We start from the raw sequence: 19,475 nt of genomic DNA, 5'->3' as shown, positions 1-19,475 counted from the left end.
ATAGGAGTAGCATTAAGATTCTTAGTTTGCAACATCTATCTTTCACAGCAGATCTGTATCAAGATCTACATTATAACTTTCAACTCAATAATTTAAATTTGTTTCCATAGCAATGAGACAAAGTGCTTCTTATTATACTGAGAAAGGCAAGCTAAAACTTAAGGTTCAACCCACTGAAATACTTCACAATCACCTGCTTTTGTTCTTAGTATGAAGAGACAGAATGACAGCATTTAACTTTCTGTAACTTCCTCTCTCTTCAAGAACACTCTAACTTTACCACTAACAATAAACCAAGACTTATTTTTTCAAACATAACTACACTATAATTTCCATTAATAAAAGGACAGCATCTTATTCCTTCACAAATCTAAAATGTCTGCAAGAGAACAATACATCTAATCAATCCACAGCTCTATTTCAGACTCTGACAAACCAAAAGATATTTTTAAAGTAAACATCACTCCTTCTCACAACTGACCTTTTAAGAAAGATGTCATGGACAATTCTATAAGAGAGAGAATGCAGGGGAGCCCTCTCTGGGCTGATTTAAAACATGGTCTAAATTAGGCAAGGGGGGGTGCTATAAGAACTTCTCAAGGCCTGTTCCAGCTCAGTAATTTTAACTCAAAAGAAAAGAAAAATGGGTTCAATTTTTCATTCTTAATTAGGCTCCTTACTTTCTGAAAGTCTGCTGAATTCCACGATATTAAATTTCAATTTCTGGACATTTGTTTACATCTTTCTTTAAAGAAAAAAAAAAAAAAAAGATTGTCTCCTTCCTTCCATCCACTCCCTCCAACCCTAACAGACCAATAAAAAGCACTGGTGGAACCTAGACAGGCCTGCGTTCTTATGAGGATAACAAAGTAGAAATGTAAATATGCCTCAGCTCAAGGGAAGAAAACTAACTACACTCAGCTATAATCTGTTCAGCAAAGAAGCCAATGAAACATAGATGGTGATTACACATCCTAACTGAGAAAGCTACCCAGTGAAAATGGACTGGGGTGCCTAAGGCTCTGAGTTCATTATATCCTAAAAGAAAAGATCTCGTCTTAAATTTACCGAGTCTCTCAAAGCTTACATTAAAAGAAAAAATCTTTCTCAAAATTTACTACTGGAAAAAATATTTATAACATTAACCAAAACAATTCTCAGTTTTTGGTTTTGCTCTTTCATGATAAACAGAATGTCTTCAAACAAGACTGAGACTTACTGATATGTTTAAAAGCTAAGATTCAGCTAAATCAATAAACTAATAGCACTTCCCTATGTTATCCTGCTGAAAGCAAAATATCAGACATTCATCTACTTATCAAGACTCACTTGTCACGTTCATTCATCAGCATCTCTGCTGCTTCTGAGAAGCATCTGGTGAACATAAATTTCAGGAATAAATGAGGAGAGTATCAGAGAGTCCCTATCAGAACCTCTAAGAAATGGTGAAAAGGGAAAGAATGAGGAAATATGCTCAGCCGAGACAGTCAACAGATCAGGCCTTTAGAGGTTCCTCCCTATCTGAGTAGGCAGACAATGTTCAGTCTTTCTGGCTAAGTTTCGGCAACACTCTATACCATGAGTATAGTATATCATGACAAATGAATATCAAAATTAAGTTATTTTTCCATTCTGGTTGAAGAGCTCATTTTGAGAAAACATTGTCAACCATTAACTAGGTAGAGTACACGTTAATTCATGTCACATCATGATGTGGTTTCAGTATTTTTTCTTCCAGTATTACATGTTAATAAATCATGGTTTCTATGCCTCAGTGTCCAGAGACCAGGCACAAACCTGTAGGGAAGTTAACCATTTACCTGATCCAGTACAACAGAGCTTTAATTCTCTATATTATTATTCTATAGTGCAGAAAAGGGAAGCAGGGGCCAGGTGCCTCTTTAAAAGTGCTATTCTTTCAATTTTGATAATTTCCAATTCAACACCTAATTTACTGGAGCTTTCTGGATTGGCTTTGTGAAGGCACTGAGAGAGACTGTATTTGTAGCCAAATGGTCTATATGCTTAAATGCAAAAATGTAGCTGCATCACTGCAAGATTCCGCTGTGATCACAGCAGTGGAAAGAGGAATCCATGGATGTAACCGGGGTTCTGCAAAGGCCCCTGGATCTAACAAGCACTGAGCAATACCGCAAAGGGTGTGAATGACACTAAGAAACCCTCTGAACTCATTCTTGTAGCTCAAGCATTTCCTTAGTGAAAAAAACAAGAGTCTGGAGTATAGAAAAAATATCTTTGTTAGAGAAATAGTATATTCTTATTCTCTGAACAGAATACATCAAACTCAAGGCTTCCTATACAACACAACTTCCCTGAGCACCTTAATCAGGAGTTTTGCTGGGTGCTGGGATATGGAGATGAGTAAGACCAATTCCCTGACTTCATGATTTGTCAGACAGACAGACAAGAAAACAGACAATCACAACATAGTGTAGAAAATAATACTAGATGACAGCCAGGTATTATGGGAGCATTGGGGGGTGAGGGCTTTAGGGTCAGCAAAGGGACCCCAGAGGAAATAAGGAATGCAGCTAAATCTTAAAGAATAAATTAGGGAAAGCATAAGGAAGTGAGCAGGGAGGGAGGGAACAATCCAGGCACAAGGAACTGATGTGCAAATGATCTACTTCAAGACTTTTTACCACGCAACATTCTCCACTCAACATACTCCTTTAACCTGAAGGCTAAAGCAACAGGAAGCTCCCAAATAGAGAAAAATGCACAGTCCAAGTACCTTCCTTACAGTGTGTGACTATTATATAAACTTAAAGACTTGTGACATGAGAAAAAGCAATATTTGTGTTAGGACATACTGTTTGCTGGACACATCATTACAAAGTTTGAGGCCAAACAAAATTGAAACATTAACAGGTTTAAAAGCAATGATAAAGCATGGAAATTCAGCTGCATTTGTTCAATTAGAAAAAAGTTGCAGTAGATGAGTTTTTAGGAAAAACCCTAAATTAAGCAGCCTCTTATCTGCACATATGACCCTTAATTATTTCCTTGAGAAGGGAAAAATGATTCCCTACCCAAAATAGTATCAAACATTTACTGAGTGATAACTCACCCATTTTATCATTTAAACCACAGCCAGAAAAAAAGTACCATTATCATCTCCATTTTACAGATGAAAGAGGTGAGGCCAAGTTCATGGTCACACTGAGTATAAAGGAGAGAGGCAGGGTTAGAATGCAGGTTTTCTGACTCAAGAGTCTTGGTTCTGGTCCTGGCACTATCACAAACTTGCCACTTAATCCCACTGCTGTTTTCTCCTCTACAAAAGTAAGGAACTGAAAATTTTATAATGTTGAGAAGCAAACTGTTTAAGGGTTAGCTTGCTCTTTCAATGATAAATTTTTAAAAAAGGATCAGGTTCACATTGCCGTTATTATTATTATACTAAAAGAATGCACATAGCCCTTGGCCCTCATGGCCATTTGAAAATAACTCCTCTATTTTTTCCCCCTTTTGTTTCTTCCCTACAACTGACCACCAGCCATACTGGTGCATCCTAGCAAACAGCTGTTATGTATTTTCAAAATTCCTAAATATAGTACCTTGATTCAGATTGGAGAGAAACTCAACTTTCTAATATGGATGCTGAGATGATGTTATTACATTACACTGGTTTCCCTCCATTTGTAAAATAATTATAGAAGGCTTTTTAATAAAAAATACTTTTATAAAAATTCTAACGTGTTAAACAAGGAACAGTTTGTTAAATATTCATTTCTAAGTGAGACTAAGTTTGCAGTGAAATACTGATGTAAATCTTTAAAACAATCCCCCACATTCCACCCCCAGATTTTCCTCCTATTCAACATAATCCTGTCAGCAACACCTGCCACTACTGTTACACTATAGTTACCATGACCACTGCTAACAGTCTTAATAGAAATAAAAAGCAGATTTGACAATTAAACCCAAGGGAACATTAGCTGTATGCAGAATTACTTTTGGAGTAAGTCTCATTCTACAGAACACAATAACCAAAAGGGAGATCTGCAGCCAGTGAAAAATAAACTTTAGTAACTAACCCTTGGACTTGGTCTCATAGATTTATCCTAGACTCCAACAAAATAAGACCCTTAGACATTGACTTCTCCCCAAAGACCCTCTTAGCCCACTCTGTATAGGCTGAGCCCCCTCTTATTCAATGTGCACTCTTCCTGGGCTTCACTACAGCATTTACTCCACTATAAGAATATAAGGCTGTGCATTTTAACTGTCTGTCTCTCTTAACTTCTCTGAGCCTCAATATCCTCATTTGTCTTGGGGAAGAAATAGTTTAAACCAAAACCTTAAAAGAACCATATTGTATAAAGTTAGAAAAATTTAGCAAAAGAAAAAATAATTAAAATTATACACAATACAGTAAGCAGAAGAAAGGAAATAATGAGGATCAGAACAGAAAATCAATGAAATATAGAGAGAAGGAAATGAGAAGGGACATTATTATGTCCCTTATGAACACAGATGCAAAAATTTTAAACAAAATTTAGCAAATCAAATCCAAAAATATATAAAAAGAATAAATACATCATGAGCAAGTAGGGTTCATCTCAGGAATGCAAGGCTGGTTTACCATTCAAAACACAATCAAGGTAATTTACCATATTAACAAACTAGTAAAAACCATGTAATCCTAATAAATGCTGAAAAATATCTAACAAAATCCATTCCTGATTAAAAAGCAAACTAAGAATAAAAGAGAATTTCCACAATCTGACAAAGAGCGCGCACACACACACACACACACACACACACACACACACACACCCCTATAGTTAACATCACACAATGGTGAAAACCTAAATGATTTCCCTCTAAAATGAGAAACAAGATGAGGATGTCCACTCTCATTTCTATCCATGACTTCTATAGTAGAGGTTGGTGCAATAAGGCAAGGACAAGAAACACAGGCATCCAGATTAGAAATAAATAAATAAAGTGTCTTCATTCAAAAAATAACATGATTTATATAGAAAATCCAGTGAACTCTACAAAAAAGCTACTAGGGCTAATCAGTGAGTTTAACAAAGCTACAGGATATAAGATCTATATACAAAACTGAATTGTATTTCCATGCTAGTAATAAATAATTTTATATTGAAAATTTTTAAAATATGATTTATAGTAATGCCAAAAATCTGAACTACTTAGAGATAAATCTGACAAAAGATGTGAAGATCTATACTTTAAAACACTACTGAGAGAATTTAGACATAAATGGAGAAAAATAACATGTTCATGGGTTGGAAGACAATATTGTTAAAAAGTCAATTCTCTCCCAAATTGATATACAGATGCAATATAATACCAAACTAAATCTCAGCAGGCTATTTTGCATAAGTTGATAAGCTGATTCTAAACTTCATATGGATATTCGAAGGACCTGGAATAGCCAAAACTGGGGGGGAAAAAGTTGGAGGAATAACACTACCAAATTTCAAGACTTGTTATAAAGCTACAGTAATTAAGACAGTGTGGCACTAGTTTAGGGACAAATAGGTCAATGGAACAAAACAGAATTCAAAATGACCTGCACATATGGACAATTGATTTTTGACAAAGGTGCAAAGGCAATTCAATGAAGAGAGGACAGTAATTTCAACAAATGGTGCTGGAATAACTAGATACCACATCCAAAAAATATGAACTCTGATGCACACCTTGCACCACATGCAAACATTAAGTCAAAAGGAATCGTATTCCTAAAATGCAAAACCTCAAACCATAAAAATACTAGAAAAAAACACAGGAGATAATCTCTGTCATTTAAGATTAGGTAAAGCTTTCTTAAATATGATACCAAAAGCATAACTCACAGAAGAACAAATTAATAAACTGAATTTCATCAAAATTGAGAACTTCTTTTTGAAAGACACCATTAAGAGAATTAAAACACAAGTCAGACTGGGAGAAAATATTTGCAGATCATATATCTGATAAGGACTCTATATCAGAATATATAAAGAACTCTCAAAACTCAATAATAAAACAATCCAATAAATAAATGCAAAAGAGCTAACACTGCAGAAAGAAACGGTGAACACATGAAAATATGCTTAACTCAATCATTAGGAAGATGCAAATTAAAAACACGAGTTACCACTAAACACTTATTAGAATGGTCAAAAATTAAAAAGACTAGCCATACCAACTGTTGACAGAGATGTGGAACAACTGGAACTCTCATGCATTGCTGATTGGGTAAGTAAAAGGATACAACAACTTGAAAATAACTTGCTAGTTTTTACAAATTTAAACATACACCTACCATCATACGATCCAGCCATCCCACTCCTAGGTATTTGCCTAAGAGAAAAGAAAGCATATGTCCATACAAAGATTTATATATAGCTGTTCAGATCAGTTTTATTTGTAATAGCCAGAAACTGTAAACACCCAAATGGACATCGACAGTGAACAGATATACATATTGTGGAATATTCATATTCCTCAGCAATTAAAAGGAATAAATTATTGATATACTCAGCAGGGATGAATCTCAAAATAATTATGCTGTGTGAAAGTCAGATAAAAAAGAGTACATACTATACAAATCCACTTACATAAAACCCTGGAGTAGGCAAACTAATCTATCGGGACAGAAAGCAGATTAGCTGTTGCCTAGAGATGGAGGCAGAGGGGCATAAGGGTAAGATTACAAAGAGTTACAAAGAAACTTTGGGGGAGATGATAAATATTTTCATTATTCTTATTGTGGTGGTGGTTTTATAGGTGCATATATGTGTCAGAACTGATTAAACTGTACACTTGGAAGGTGCCATTTACTGTATGTCAATTACGCCTCAATAAAAATGGGGGGGAAAAATAACAGCCTAAGCTTTATAATATCCATTTTAAATTGCCCCCTTTTCATCAGCACCTAAAAATCATCATAGCAAAGCAACTGATGTAACTGTCTCAAATACACCCTTTCCTTTGACCTTTACTCTATATAAACACAATTGTAAGAGTAAATTACTACTGGATGGAAAAGTGAACAAACTGGTCTCTCTGGATTGCACAGTGGTCTGTTTACTGGCTTCCAATGAAGCCTGAATATTTAGCTAAACTACCAGTTCTGAAAGCTTGGTCACTTAATATTGAAAATATTACAACCACAAACTGCCCTAGAGCAATTCATTAATTCAAATAAACATTTATTGCACATGTATTCTGTCTGGCACTGTTTTAAGTGTTGGATTTCATGCAGAACATTCAGCATGAAATCAAAGAGTCATTCCCTATCTACTCCGGGAATAATTTGTAAAGTTTTAGTCACTGCATTTAAATAACACGACTAAAGAATAACAATGGAAATAAGCTGATTCTTCTAATACAGTGAAAGTTAAAATAATAAATGCTAATGATAAGATGACTAAAGAATTGTATATTCACAGCTTAGAATTCCAGAAGAAAGAAAACCTAAGTGAATTCAGGACAAATATAAAAAAGTACTTCCACACACAGCCACAAGAGTGGAGCTTCTCAGTGCCAAGTCCTTCCAGCACGGAAATTAAAAAAAAAAAAAAGTGTGAAAAATCTAGGCAGACAGATCCAAAATGATATGTATATATATATAAAAAAATAAGTAGGAAGCTTTAAGTAAATCCCTAAATGTTGGTATCAAACACAACACTCTGTGCCACATCATATTCTTTACTGTCCGTTTTAGGGAATTCTATGCTAACTGGACCAAGGAAGGTAATTACACCTGATAAAAAATGTAAACTTATTTACTTATCACAAACAAAACTCAAGAGGTCTACATATCTGACCACAGATATATAGGATATTTTACAGTTTATCAAGGGTAAGCATTTGAAAACCTTTTACAATCTTTTTTCCCCCCTGAAGTGGTATTTCTCTTTTAGGCTTTTTCTATAAAAGAATCAATGAATTCATGCAACAGACATAAAATCAAATAAATATCCCTTGTCAGAGATAACTGTTGATAACCCTGTGCTTCAGATTCCCTTAGAAATTGTATTCCTTTAATAAAGTGCTCAGGTTGCCTCTGAACTGTCACATTTTGTGTCCTCAAAGGAACAATTTTACTAAATAAGCTTTTAGTGAATTTTGACTGACACAGTGATCCTGTATCACATGTTCTAAACAAATCATACCCAATTCATATCCACATTATAAACCACTGCTAATATTATAAATATTCAGTAATCCACAGCATTCCAGAACACAGGTTGTGAGAGCACAGTCTGTAAATATTCTCATTCCAATAGAGAAGCAATAACCGTTAAAACAAAAGGTGAAAAACAAACCATAATACTCAGTCATTTTACCTTCTGTTTTTGTTTTAGGTAAAATCATAAGTATCCAGAAAGTAGAAGCATCCAATAGCTCATAGTTAACATAAAGTTCACACTATAAACTTTTCCATCTCATCTCCAATATTTACTTTAATTAAATCATAAAATGACACCTGATGAAGTTTGAGTTTCACTCAAGCTGGAAACCAAACTTGTGCTTCTTTATGACACCTCCACTGTCAATTATTGCCCTACTATTACATTTCCTTTTGAAGGAAAATATTGTTTTATTGTCTAACATCTACTGGTAATTTATAATGTGCCTGGCACTATGCTAAATACTTTATATGCAACATTTCCACTCACCCTCCCGACAACGCTATGATGGAGTATTTTACAGCTACTTAGTGTTAATGACCGTAAGAAGTTGCCCAAGGTCACAGAGCTATTTCACAGTATTAATAGTAGAGGAAATCATGAACCCTTTAGCAGTGAGTGTCCCAGGCCAGGCCCCAAGTGGGACCACACCTGCCTGCCAACATGGACTCATATAGCCAGGAGCACTTGGTGTATACTTATTCTCCAAAGGGCTATGATTCTCCAATTCGCTGTATGCCTTAATATGGAAGAGAAATAACATCATGACTGCACTCAGTGAATACAACTTACCTTCCATGCTTTGGCTTTCAGGTACTCCTTATTATAATCTTGCAAAGTCAGGCAAGTCCTCTTTTGTAAGAAGACGAGACCATTTTAAAGCTATTGGGTAGCCTAACTAGTAGTGTGATTATTAAATATTTAAACAATTCTGATTTAGAATCATATCAGTGTTTGCCAAATAAACAATACAGTATACAATTATAACAAATGGGCTACATGAATAATTTATCCTTTGTTTCCCTTAAGATTTGCTGTTTCATTAATGACAGCATGGGACAGTGGTTTCAAATGATGTTCCCAGTGCCCCTGTGGAGTGCCAGTCTAGCTTTCCACTGCCCCTGAAAATACACTGGAGTTTCATGGATAACATACTCATAAAATAAGTCTACAAACACACACTCCCCAACCCTTATCGAATTTCTGTACACTGTTTTGCCATCTTTGAAATGTAGACTACAACTTTAGACTTTAGTATCAAAGGAGCAAAAACTGGTTGACTAGCTTTTGCCTTCTCTTTGTTAAAGACTATTCAGTAGGGAGCATAAACAAAATTCATCAGCTACTTCAATGACAGCAACTACAGCTGAAGCACATTAGGAATGCTTGACACATACAGAATACATATATATTACTTAGAATCACTTATCAGATTCTTTATAACTACAAGGCAACACATTAGCCTAAATTCTATACACACCTAAACAGAAGTGCATTTCAATTGTTTTATACTTTCCATATTTCAAACAAATTCTTAATTAGACTAAATCTACATAGAGATAAAATGTTTGGCCCAGCCGGGCGTGGCTCAGCGGTTAAGCATCGACCTAGGATCCAGGTGATCGGGGTTCGATTCCCGGTCAGGGCACATGCCCGGGTTGCGGGCTGCAGCCGATCAATGACTCTCTCATCATTCATGTTTCTATCTCTCCTTCTCCTTTCCTCTCTCTGAAATCAATAAAGATATATTTAGAAAAAAAAAAATGTTTGGATCCCCCCCATTATTTAATGTTCCTTTTTGAACTACATTTATCAGTCATAGAAAAATCCAAAAATCAAATAAGTGGAAAGACTTATTTGTGGAAATAAGTGGAAATCAAATATGTGAAAATGATCTTGTTGTCTTAGGTGGTACATTAGAGGAGTGATCCTGACAAGCCCAGAAATCAACTACAGGAGGATTCAGGACTCTTTCTTCCGAGACCCCCTGTTTACCACTGTCTGTAAGAGCTGCTTACTACCTTCCTGGCATCTAGGCTGTAACCTTTTCTCTTCTGAATAAAGCTACTTTTGAAGAATTAATCAGTAAAGAACGAAGCTAACTACCTCTTAAGGATAAAATTATTTCAGAATACAGAATAAGCTATACAATATTTTAACTATACATTTTAACTATTTTTTTCCAGGAGCTTATAAGGGTCCTTCAAGAAATCAACATTCTTTAATTTCAGCTCTGATTTCGAAGGGATACAATCTGCAGGGGTTTGAGGTCTCAGCACCAAGATTTTCCATGTAATCATGTACTTAACTAATTTGTGCAAGAATTAAATATATCTTATGGTAATTTCAAAAGCTGAGATAGTATAATCTACTCAATCTGAGTTCTTAGAAATGCTCTATTAGTTACAACTTGCTAAAACACTGGCCTACATTTGGAATCAGGCAAATTTAGTGGAAATTCTTTAGCAAAAAGTTAAATAAGCTTTAAAAAATGGTTCACATCTCTGCTGGGGGGGGGGGGAAGGAATCTAGGCAATAAATTAAGACACTTAAAATATATGTAATTTACTATAATATCTTGTCATATGGCAGGGTGGTAGGATGAGAAGAGTGTTCAGCCTACAAAAGCAGAACAACAATATTTATGCCTTAAATGCTTCTCCCAAGTGTGAACATAATATTACTACTTTATATAAACATGACTGTGTTTTTCTAATATTTAAATAATATTATGGCATGTCCAAACTATCAGTGGTTTGGTTTCATGAGTATAGAGGGAAGACAGAGCTGGAAGCACACTCACCTCAAAATTATGGGTAAAAAACCAAAGTCAAATTCCATTTCTAGACTAGTGTTCCAGTAGTTATTAAGAGATCAGAATCAGGAGTCAGATTTCAGGATGCCAAGATTTGAAATCTGCAATTCATTTTCTTTTTATATAAAAGATGAAACCAAGATAACATCTGCTATTCAGAATTCAAAATTTAAGTCTTGACGTGAACTGAATCCCTACTTTTAAGGTGAACTTCCAGTCCTTTCCATTCACAAATAGGACTTGATTTATTAAGTTCCCTGCTTTGTATCTCCAGAGTTGATCAAAGCACATTTTCTTAGTACAATCTGTATTGTTCCAAGTGTTTTATAAACATCTTTTCTGAGCGTGTACAGGAGTGATCTGAAATCATATCCAAGATTTCATCCCATGAGTCAGTTATTCTTAAAAGGAAGTAGAATTCTCTCTGTCTTTATCACCTTTATTTCCCTATCTATCAAAAATCTAATTCCGCCTGCCAGCGTGGCTCAGCGGCTGAGTGTTGACCTAGGATCCAGGAGATTGTGGTTTGATTTCTGGTCAGGGCACATGCCCGGGTTGCAGGCACATGCCCGGGTTTTGGGCTTGGTCCCCAGCAGGGGTTGTGCAGGAGGCAGCCGATCAATGACTCATCATTGATGTCTCTATCTCTCCCTCTCTCTAAAATCAATAAAGACATTTAAAAAAAAAAATCTAATTCTAATCTGTCATAAACTTAAAAAAAAAAATCATTGACAGGATTGTCCGTAGGTAATTACTGGCATTAAATACTAGGCAGGGCAAAGCAAAAAGAGAAAAGGCACAATTTCATTACCTGGACATGAAAATTATAGGTCTACACAATATCTGAACTTTCAGTCCCTTAGCCAGTACGGACAACTCTCAGGCTTATCTACCATCTACCCCTACACTGATAACTCCCAAATCTGTATTTCCTGTCCTCACCTGAGATCCAAACTGTCTATCCAGCTTCCTGCAGGAAATGTGCACTTGAATTCATTCATTCACATTGATATTTACTGAATACCTACTATTGCCAAGTACAGTATGCTAAGCTCTGGAAAGTGATAGAAAAGAGGACAGTCCCTGTCCTCATGGGACTTCTAATGATGAAGGAAGCCAAACCAATCAACAAATCATAAAAATAGGTAGCATACAAACTGTGATTAGACCTATGTTTCAGTCTAGGCTGGTCTAAAACTGAACTCAGTTTACTCACTGCATTCTGACCTACTTGTCCCTGAACCCTTATTCTTGGATGGTGCCATCACAGGTTACCAAAGCCACAAACTTGGGAGGCACTGACCCCCACTTCCTCCTCAGATCTTCTAATCTCTGGGTCTGGTCTGTATTTCCAGAGCAGCCAGACAGGGTTGGCTCCACCCAGAACCACCTTTCCCCCACTTCTTTTGGGCACTCCCAATGCGATGGTGGTAGAGAGCTTCCTCAAAGACCCCGGTGCCTGATGAAGGTACAAAGCCCAAAGCCAAGAGAGCCCCTAAGGTTTTAAAAGCTATAGCTGGGAGGGAGATGATCTTTCTTCCTCCTGATTGGAGAGTGTGAAGATGGCCGCTACTCTGTGGAAAAGCCTGAGAGAACAGAGATGGGGAAAGAGCCCCTGTGATAACAAGTACCTCTTCTAATCCCCAACATCACCGGTCTCTGCAGCATTTCATTTCTTTTGTGACCTTCTCCAGAAACCCTCCAGTTAATCCTCCTTTTAACTTAAGATAGTTTGAGCAGGGTTTCTGTTACCTGTAGCCAGGATTCCTGACTAATAGCTCCTAAATGTTTCTAGTCTGTCTGTCGTTCAACACAGCCACAAATGCCCTAGTTCAGGTCCTTATCAGCTCTTACCTGGACTAGTGTAACAGTCTAATGGGTCTTCAGTGTCCAGTCCTGCCCCTTGCACCCAGCATCCATGATACAGTAACAGCACGACCTCATCTCTCTCCCCCTCCTGGACTCATCAATGGTGCCCCATCAATATGGGCAAAATCTGAATTCCTTAACTGGACACACCCAATTCTCTATACTCAATCTTCCTCTCCAGTCAAACAACTGTTACTCCCTGCCTCAAATTTTATGCTCCGACTATATGAACCTACTTGGGCTTCTTCTGCTTAGACACACACAACACACGCACACGTGCACACACGCATGTGCACACACACACACCATGGTGAACTAATTAGACCTAAAGAAACTGGTTCCTTCTAGGCATCAAAGTCATCACACCTACATTGACATTTTATTACATCAATAATCCTAAACCCAGCTGTTATAAGATATCTGGCGCAGGGAACATGGCAGACATAGCAGCAAGTAACCAGACGAGAGAATCGTGGACCCTAACAAAAAGTCTGAAAGCTACCTATCTTTGTGGACTGAGCACAAGTGTCTCCTCTGAGGGAGGCATTCTCACTCAGATGGAGGAGGAGAGTACTCCCTCCCCAGCTGCGTGCCTCCTCTGCACATACTTGTGAGTGCCTGTTCCTTGAGGACAGGGCCATGTTCCACTCACCTCTGGATCCCCAAGCCCAGTCAAGTTCATAGAATGATGTATGCATTCTGAGCAAGGCAGAACACTGAAAAGATATCTTTCTAATTTAAAATTAAAAAGGTACACTGGGTGTTAGATTAGGAAACTTGGTGTTCTTACATTGAATTAGATGAGAATATCTGAAAACACAAAAGGTGCTTCATACCTCTAACCCACTATATAGTTAACTAGCTGACCATTCAATTTTGCACCAATTTTTGAAATGGGAGATGTCCAGAAATAAGAAATGATTTTAAAAATTATAGAAAATTTCAAACAGAGAGAAGGCTGCACAAACCACCAAAGAATAGATAAATTGAACTTCACCAAAATTAAAAGCTTTCTGCTTCAAAGAACATCAAGAAAGTGAAGACAATCCACAGAATGGGAGGAAATGTTTACAATTCATTTATCTGATAAGAATATGTGTGCACATGTGTATATCCAGAATAAAGAACTATTACAACTCAACAATAAAAAGACAACCCAATTTTAAAAATAAAAAAAGAATTTGAACAGATATTTCTCTTAAAAAGATAAGTGGACAATAAGCACATAGAAAGATGCTCAACAACATTAGTCATTGGGAGGGAAGTGCAAATCAAAACCACAATGAGATACCACTTCACATACCCATTGGGATGGCTACTATAAAAAACAAACACCCAGAAAGTAGCAAATGTTGGTAAGGATATGAAGAAAAATCTTCTAACACTGTTGATGGGAATGTAAATTGATGCAGCCACTTTGGAAAACAGTTTGGAAGTTCGTCAAAAAGTTAAACATAGAGTTATTGTAAGACCCAGCAAGTCTACTCCTAGGTATATGTTCAAGAGAAATGAAAACATATGTCCTCCCAAAAACTTGTACATGAAAGTTCACAGCAGCATTATTCTAACAGCTAAAATGTAGAAACCACCCAAATGTCCATCAGTGGGCGAGTAAACAAAATGTGGTCTCTCCATGCAATAGAACATTATTCAGCAACAAAAAGGAATGAAATTTCCGATACATGCTACAACACAGATGAACCTCAAAAACATGCTAAGTGAAAAAAGCCAGACACAAAAGGCCACATACTGTGTGACTCCATTTATATGACATGTCCAGAAGAGGCAAGTCCATAGACCAAGAAAGTGGTTTCCAGAGGCTAGAGAGAGGAAGAATGAAGAGAGATTGCTACTTGGGTATGGGGTTTCTTTCTGGGGTGATGAAAGTGTTCTGGAATTAGAGAGTGGGGATGAGTGCAAAACTCTGTGAATATACTAAAATCCACTGAATTCTATTCTTTAAATGGGTAAACTTTATAGTATGTGAATTATATCTCGCTAGAGCTGTCATTTAAAAAATGACTGAAAAAAAATCATATAGTGACACCTTTGTGCAGGGACCTGGTTAAATGACTCTGCCTACTATAGGATAACCTGCTGTAAAAAACAGTCTGTTCAAAGGAGGAAACAATTTCTTCTCCTACCACTACACCCCTACAGCGACCAACCATAAAACCAAATCCGAAGTAAAAAGAAGAAAGAACAAGGGCAAACAATTTGCAATTCCCTCGCAGGTATGAAACGGAATGAGCCAGACTGCACAAAGAAGTTGTTTATCAGAACTGTTCACTTCCCTTTGATTACGCAGATATAAACATCAAAATCCCTTTTAATGCATGAGAAAATGTGCCAGCTTCTTTATTAGCAAAGAGCAAGGAAAACAAGCATTCTCTCCTATAACAAAATTAACATCCCACAGAAGGTCTGTTTGTACTTGGCCGTCATGAACCTTTCATCTCAGAGCACTGTTAAATTAAACACGCCTATGGTGCATCGAACGCTGTGAGCCAGACACCCTGGCAGGCTCCTAAACTTCATCAGTTGATGTTGAAGAACGACAGAAATAAAGAGGATGGTGAGAATGATGGTGATGGTGATGACAAAGTAGCTTTATCTTCATTCTGCCCAACATTTCAATTATCTACAATAACGGAAACATTCTAACAACTGCCAGACCCCTTTCTTGGTCAGTGTAATAAGAAGCATGGACTTTGGAGCTTGAGAGATCTGAATTCAAGTCATTGTTTTTTCTAACCTACTTAAGCTGTGTGCCCAAGGAAAAATTTCAAAACTGAGGCCTTCTTTCTCTAAAACTGGGGTGACTGTATCTGTCTTCTCAGAGTTGAGAACAAAATGAGGGAATGCACACAATGGTTAGAGGCCCAAGGCTCAACATGTTTATCCCACCATAAAAATCCTCACTGCTCTCAACTCTTTAGAGCACATATTCATTTTACAGCTTATATCATCATATAAGTAACTGCCATCAGCCATCCTTCTTCTACCACTGACATCTAAACAACAGAAAGATTCTATGAAGATTTCACATTAAATAAATTATCCCCCTTCCCATAAAATTGAAGGTAGGAAAGCCATCAAGAAAGTCTGTTTTAAGTGTGTTAAATCAGGGCATGACACAAAGCACTCATTCACCTAAGAGGTATTTAAAAGCACTGAACTGAGAGAGACATACCAAGAGAGACACTTATTAGAGAAAATGCATATTTTTCAGTGCAATAATTGGTAACCTTTCCATAAAGATTGATGCAATCTGATTATAATTCCCAAGTGTCAGTAATCAGTTCTTAAAAACTGATTAAAGAAAAAGGAAGTGGGATGGTTTCAAGCACTCCAAAAAAGATGTAGGAGGATATCCTTTCCCACTGACAGCGATTAAGGTTTGAGTGATGGCTGCTAGAACATTCAGACCAAAAAACTTTATTACATTAGAATACACTGAAATCTATTTAAAACAAAACTTACTGGGTTTAATATACACAAACACAATCCTCACCATGAACTAGGTGTCCTTACTGAACAAACTGGCATGAAGGAAAAACTTACATGGATTCCCATATTTGTCATTATACCGCTATGATACCGGGGAAATGGTGGTGGTCAGCCATAGTCCCATGTTGGAAATCTATTTAAAGGGAGTATCTGACAGCAGTAATAGGCAGGCAGACGTCCTCTGCCCAGCTCCACATACATAGCCATCATGCCACAATGAGGGAGGAACACTATTTCTCAAGGAGGATGGGACAGTCGAAGGCTGAGGATATCCCTAGGGAGTTTCACTGAGCACTGCGCTCTTTAGGGAGCTTGTGGCCTAAAGCTGTTCCTTTTTTCTAAAACTCAACCCTTAAAACTCTGAGTTAATAAGAGCTCTATTAGAGATCAACTCAGTACGATACTATAGAAGTAAGCCCAGTGCTGCCTTTGCTAGGGATCTATTATCCACTGTATACAAGCACTTAAAATTTTTTCCTTCCTACTACAGTTCTATACTCTCAGCCCGATCATAAGAGTTTCACCTAAATATTCTGCACCACAAATTCTGTACATGAAGACAGAACTTTTCTTTCCAACTTTCCAATCAAATAACTGCTTATACTCCCAGTCTAAACTTTAAGCTTGATGCCTAAAATAGGGGAAAAAAACTGTTACAAATACACAAAATCCAACCCACTAAATACGTAACAATATCTTAAAATCTGTTTTAATACAGTATAAAAAATTTTACAAATGCAGCTAAGAGGAGAAATAAATGATAGTCTTAATTTTAATTGAGATTTCAGTTTAACTATTACTACTGGTAATTACTCACTTTCCAGGAGTATTTTTAGAATCAAGGTTTAAACAAATTAACTCATCAATGAAATGAAAGCTATCAATAAACAAATTTCTATACTGCCACAGAAAAGAGATTCAAGAGCCCAAAACTGTAGTTTATTTTAGAAAACAAGTTCAAGATTATACTATTAGCCACAATTCAGAGGGAAAAGTCTAGGAAATGTCATTAATTTAGTTCTAAACTAAAGAACATTCAGTAATTTCAAGTCTGCCTACATTTAACTTTGGACTATTTTTAAGGAAGGAGTTGCTAAGCAAATTAAAATACAAATAAAAACTGCTAGGAGATTGAATCGATTTTAAAAATTGTTATATGCAAATAACAAACTAGCTCATCCATTCCCTTATTAGAATCCCATATTCCAGTGGAAATCAAATGTCTGAGACAAGAGTCCACAACACTGCTAGAATGTATTAGGGCCCTGGCCGGTGCAGCTCAGTTGGTTGGAATGTCATCCTGTACATCGAAAGGTGGTAGGTTCGATTCCCAGTCAGGGCACATACCTATGTCTGGGTTTGATCCCTGGTTGGGGTATGAACGGGAGGCATCGATTGACGTTTCTCTTTCCCATCAATGTGTTTTTATTCTCTCTCCCTTCCTCCCTCTCTAAAATCAGTGGAAACATGTCCTCGGGTGAGGATTAAAAAAAAGTATTAGATAATTTTCCGTCTCCTCTGTTTATTCTGGCTGTGAAAGACTGGCGGAGGAGTCAGAAAAGCTTAACGGGCAGGATATGGGACAAAGATTCATACATTCTCAATTGCTGGCAATCCATATCTCTACTTCTATTTTTAATAAACGTCAAACCACACAATTAAAATACAGCTCCACTTACCTCCATTATAACTAAAATATACTTGGGGGCATTCCTTTATCCTTGTCAAGTAACATACTGAACAAGGCTCCTCTGTCTGTAGTAGGAAACGTAAGCAGGGTTTCTTAACAAGGTCTAGTATATTACCCAGTTTACATACTAACAGCAACAACAACAAAATGAAAAAGCATATATAAAACACAGTAATGTCTGTGAATCTGAAATGAGATATAATCCAAATCAATAGTCTAAACAGAACATCCCAAAATGTTACGGCAGCATGTGTCACTATAATTACGTACATCTATATTTATGAGGATTTAAAAATCACAGGTGCTAGTTTTATTCTCCAAGAAATTAAATTTCTTAATTAAAATTTAAGATACTTCTCTTTTACATTTTTTTAAAATCTTCACCTGAGGATATTTTTTTCCCCCATTGCTTTTTCAGAGAGAGTGGGAGGGAGGGAGAGAGGAAGAACGAGACAGACAGAGAGAAACATCAATGTGAGAGAGACACATGGATTGGTTGCCTCCTGCACACAGCCAGGGTCGGGGATGGAGCCTGCAACCGAGGTGCGTGCCCTTGGCCAGAATCAAACCCGGGACCCTTCAGTCCATGGGCCAACGCTCTAACCACTGAGACAAACCAGCCAGGGCTCTTTTACATCTTCATTCTAACTTAATGACGATATACACCAATCATTTACTCCTTCAAAAATGGTCTGCGTGTCTATCATGTATGTTCTAGGTATCATAAGAGCTGCTGGATAAGCTGGTAAATAAAATACTCTTGGTCCTGGCCTTGATGATGTGAACTTGGGCTGAAAAGCACTCACATGAAAGGCAATCTATATTACAAGAATATGCATTTTATATATAGCAAAAAGATAATTGTTTTAATCCTCACCCAAGGATATGTTTTTACTGACTTTGGAGGGGGGCAGAGAAACATCGATGTGAGAGAGAAACATTTATCTGTTGTCTCTTGTACACGCCCTGACTGGGTACTGAATCTGCAACCTAGGTATGTGCCCTGACTGGGAAGTGAACCCACAGCCTTCTGGTGTACGGGATGAGAGTTCAATTGGCCGGGCCAGGAAGAGATCAATTTTAATTGGTTTTGTATCAAGTCAAAGAACAAAGAGTAGGTCAATGACAAAGTTGGTGTGTTCCATGTGAGACCTTCCTTAAATAACCCTTTTGATTGAAATAAAATCTAAAACAAACATAAAATTAGACTCAGAGATGTTGAAGCATGAAACAGACTGTTTTATCTCAGAGGGAAGAGGGAAGGGGGTGGGAAGAGATTAACCAAAGAAATTATATGCATATATGCATAACTCATGGTCACAGACAATAATCGGGTAAAGGCCTGGGAGGAGACGGGAGTGAGGTGGAGGGGGTCAATGGGGGGGGGAAAAATGGCACACCTGTAATACTTTCA

At 37.0% G+C, this 19,475-nt stretch overlaps 1 protein-coding gene across 8 annotated transcripts in view; it reads right to left on the bottom strand.

Moving 5' to 3' along the window:
• Positions 1-19,475, bottom strand: part of MRTFB (myocardin related transcription factor B) — a 262,736-nt gene that overhangs the window by 155,394 nt on the left and 87,867 nt on the right. For 3 of the 8 annotated variants that reach the window (XM_081133187.1, XM_081133195.1, XM_081133188.1), the window contains one exon: positions 6,305-6,342. The exons of the other annotated variants lie outside the window; for them this stretch is intronic. In XM_081133187.1, the coding sequence (XP_080989313.1) occupies positions 6,305-6,310 (6 nt within the window). In that variant the 5' untranslated portion in view covers positions 6,311-6,342. The remainder of the gene's footprint in view (positions 1-6,304; positions 6,343-19,475) is intronic. 8 annotated transcript variants of the gene reach the window in all.

Source organism: Miniopterus schreibersii (assembly GCF_964146895.1).
Source record: "Miniopterus schreibersii genome assembly, chromosome: 3".
Classification (NCBI taxonomy): Eukaryota; Metazoa; Chordata; class Mammalia; order Chiroptera; family Miniopteridae; genus Miniopterus; species Miniopterus schreibersii.
This window is presented reverse-complemented; position numbering and strand designations above follow the sequence as displayed.